Below are 2,635 nucleotides of genomic sequence, written 5' to 3'. Positions count from 1 at the left end.
TGGATGCACAGCTGTATGGTGGTGCCATGGGCAACTGATTGTACACTTTGGATCTTGGGATAGTTGTATGATATCTGAACAATCTCAATAAAAAAAATGCTGAAAAGAGTATGGATATGACTTTGGTTAAAACATTAAGAAATTTATGAGACATTCTAAAAAACTGTCTTATGAACTTTAATAACATATTACAATATATTTCAATTGCCTGCTTTCTTGTCTATACCCCTAAATGCCAAGATTCTTCATCATTATTTCCTGAAGACATCACACAATGCCTGGTGTATAGATGTAAGACAAACTAATTAACGGCATATGCTAGGCATGGTCTAGTGACAGCTTATACTTCCATGGGGAGCTTCAGTACTGGAATTAATTTATGAGGTTAAAATTTTTACTAGAGCTCTCGCCAGGCATCCTCGTGAGAGTGACATCGTCTTTAAACCCTGCGTGGCAATCCCTGACGCACTGCCGTGATGCCCAGGGAAGACAGGGCGACCTGGAAGTCCAACTACTTCCTAAAGATCATCCAACTTCTGGATGATTTCCAAAATGCTTCATTGTGGGAGCAGACAATGTGGGCTCCAAGCAGATGCAGCAGATCCTCATGTCCCTCCATGGGAAGGCTGTGGTGCTGATGGGCAAGAACACCATGATGTGCAAGGCCATCCGAGGGCATCTGGAAAACAACATGGCCCTGGAGAAACTTTTGCCTCATATCCGGGGGAATGTGGGCTTTGTGTTCACCAAGGAGGACCTCACTGAGATCAGGGACATGCTGATGGCCAACAAGGTGCCAGCTGCTACCTGTGCTGGTGCCATTGCCCCATGCAAAGTCACTGTGCCTACCCAGAACACTGGTCTGGGTCCCGAGAAGACCTCCTTCTTCCAGGCTTTAGGCATCACCACTAAGATCTCCAGGGGTACCACTGAAATCTTGAGTGATATGCAGCTGATCAAGACTGAAGACAAAGTGAGAGCCAGCGAAGGCATGCTGCTGAACATGCTGAACATCTCTCCCTTCTCCTTTGGGCTGATCATCCAGCAGGTGTTTGACAATGGCAATATCTACAACCCTGAAGTACTTTACATCACAGAGGAAATTCTGCACTCTCGCTTCCTGGAGGGTGTCTGCAATGTTGCCAGCGTATGTCTGCAGATTGGTTACCCAACTTTTGCATCAGTACCCCATTCTATCATCAATGGGTACAAGCAAGTTCTGGCTTTGTCTGTGGAGACTGATTATACCTTCCCACTTGCTGAAAAGGTCAAGGCCGTCTTGGCTGATCCATCTGCATTTGTGGCTGCTGCGCCGGTGGCCACAGCCACCACTGCTGCTCCTGCTGCTGCTGCAGCCCCAGCCAAGGTTGAAGCAAAGGAAGAGTCAGAGGAGTCAGATGAGGATATGGGATTTGGTCTCTTTGACTAGTCACCAAAAAGCAGCCAACTCAACTAGCTTTATTTGTGAAATGAGGAAATAAAGGCTTACTTCTCTTAAATTAAAAAAAAAAAAAAAAAAAAAAAATTTTACTAGAAACTCTTGTAACTCATAAGCAAAAAAAAAAAAAAAAAATCAAAAAGACATTTTAGCGTGTTGAGAAATAATGTATGTTGAGAATTGAGTAAACATGACCGAAATTTGACAAGTATATAGTGGAAGTCCTATTAAAATAATTGAATATTGCATTCCACTAGAAAAAACCGACAATTATAGTATTTAAATGAAGTAGTACAGCAAGTATCTGCTGAAATCAAAGGTACCATATGGGTGCCAACAGATGCCAGGGAAGAATATACAAAATATTTTGCAATTTTTCCTGAGTCCTAAGAGTGTTTGACTTTTTAGCCCAAATTTTCATTTTTAATATTATCTTTGGAATGGTTTCATACTCTTGATGATTCCCATTCTTCCTAATATTTAATCATTCACAGGTCAAATTATATGTCATATAAGTAGGAGAAAATGACACAAAGCTTGAAATCCAAACTGTGAAATGGTGTAAGGCCTGTTCTAATTTTTTCCAAGATTAGGTTCTGAATAAAGGTCAATATACATCACATTTTTCGCTAATTATTTTTAGCTCCTTTAGATTCAAATTCCACAGTCCATCTCTCTTGAAACAGGAATAAATTTTTTATAATTCTATAAAGTCAGAGATGAAACTTTTCTCATATGATTGTGCTATTCTTTCCATTAAATTACTTAAATGTTTTGAGTATATTTAATTTTAAAACAAATGCATACCTGAATAAAATTGAAAAAGAGTGAATAATTACATCTAGAAATGTCACTGATCCACAAACAACCAAAATAGTAATAAACCTGATTGTATTTCACCTGAGGTTTCTTATTGACAATAAATTATATTCATAAAATATTTATAGAATACTCAATCTATGAAAACATTTATACATAGCTAAATTGTAATCTCATTTTAAAAATTTCAATCAAAAGGATCTAAAAATACTTGTGATTAAAGAAAAACTGTCAAAAGTACAATTATCATGAATTTATTTCAAATAAATTATATATTCAATCATACATCTTGGTAAAATGTGTGCATCAGAGTTGGCAGTGATTAGACTTATGGTATTACACTATTGCTATTCATGTCCACCACCACTGTATTTAAAA

General features: G+C 38.0%; 1 protein-coding gene across 1 annotated transcript; it reads left to right on the top strand.

Moving 5' to 3' along the window:
- The first annotated feature begins 476 nt into the window (after nucleotides 1-476).
- Nucleotides 477-1,499, top strand: LOC119528708 (60S acidic ribosomal protein P0-like). Its single transcript, XM_037828992.1, is given in 2 exon segments — nucleotides 477-543; nucleotides 546-1,499. Coding segments are annotated over 2 exon segments (951 nt in total). The 3' UTR covers nucleotides 1,430-1,499.
- Nucleotides 1,500-2,635: the final 1,136 nt, after the last annotated feature.

Source organism: Choloepus didactylus, chromosome 3 (assembly GCF_015220235.1).
Source record: "Choloepus didactylus isolate mChoDid1 chromosome 3, mChoDid1.pri, whole genome shotgun sequence".
Lineage (NCBI taxonomy): Eukaryota > Metazoa > Chordata > Mammalia > Pilosa > Megalonychidae > Choloepus > Choloepus didactylus.
Note: the sequence above shows the minus strand (reverse complement) of the source record. Positions and strands in the feature narration are given on the sequence as shown.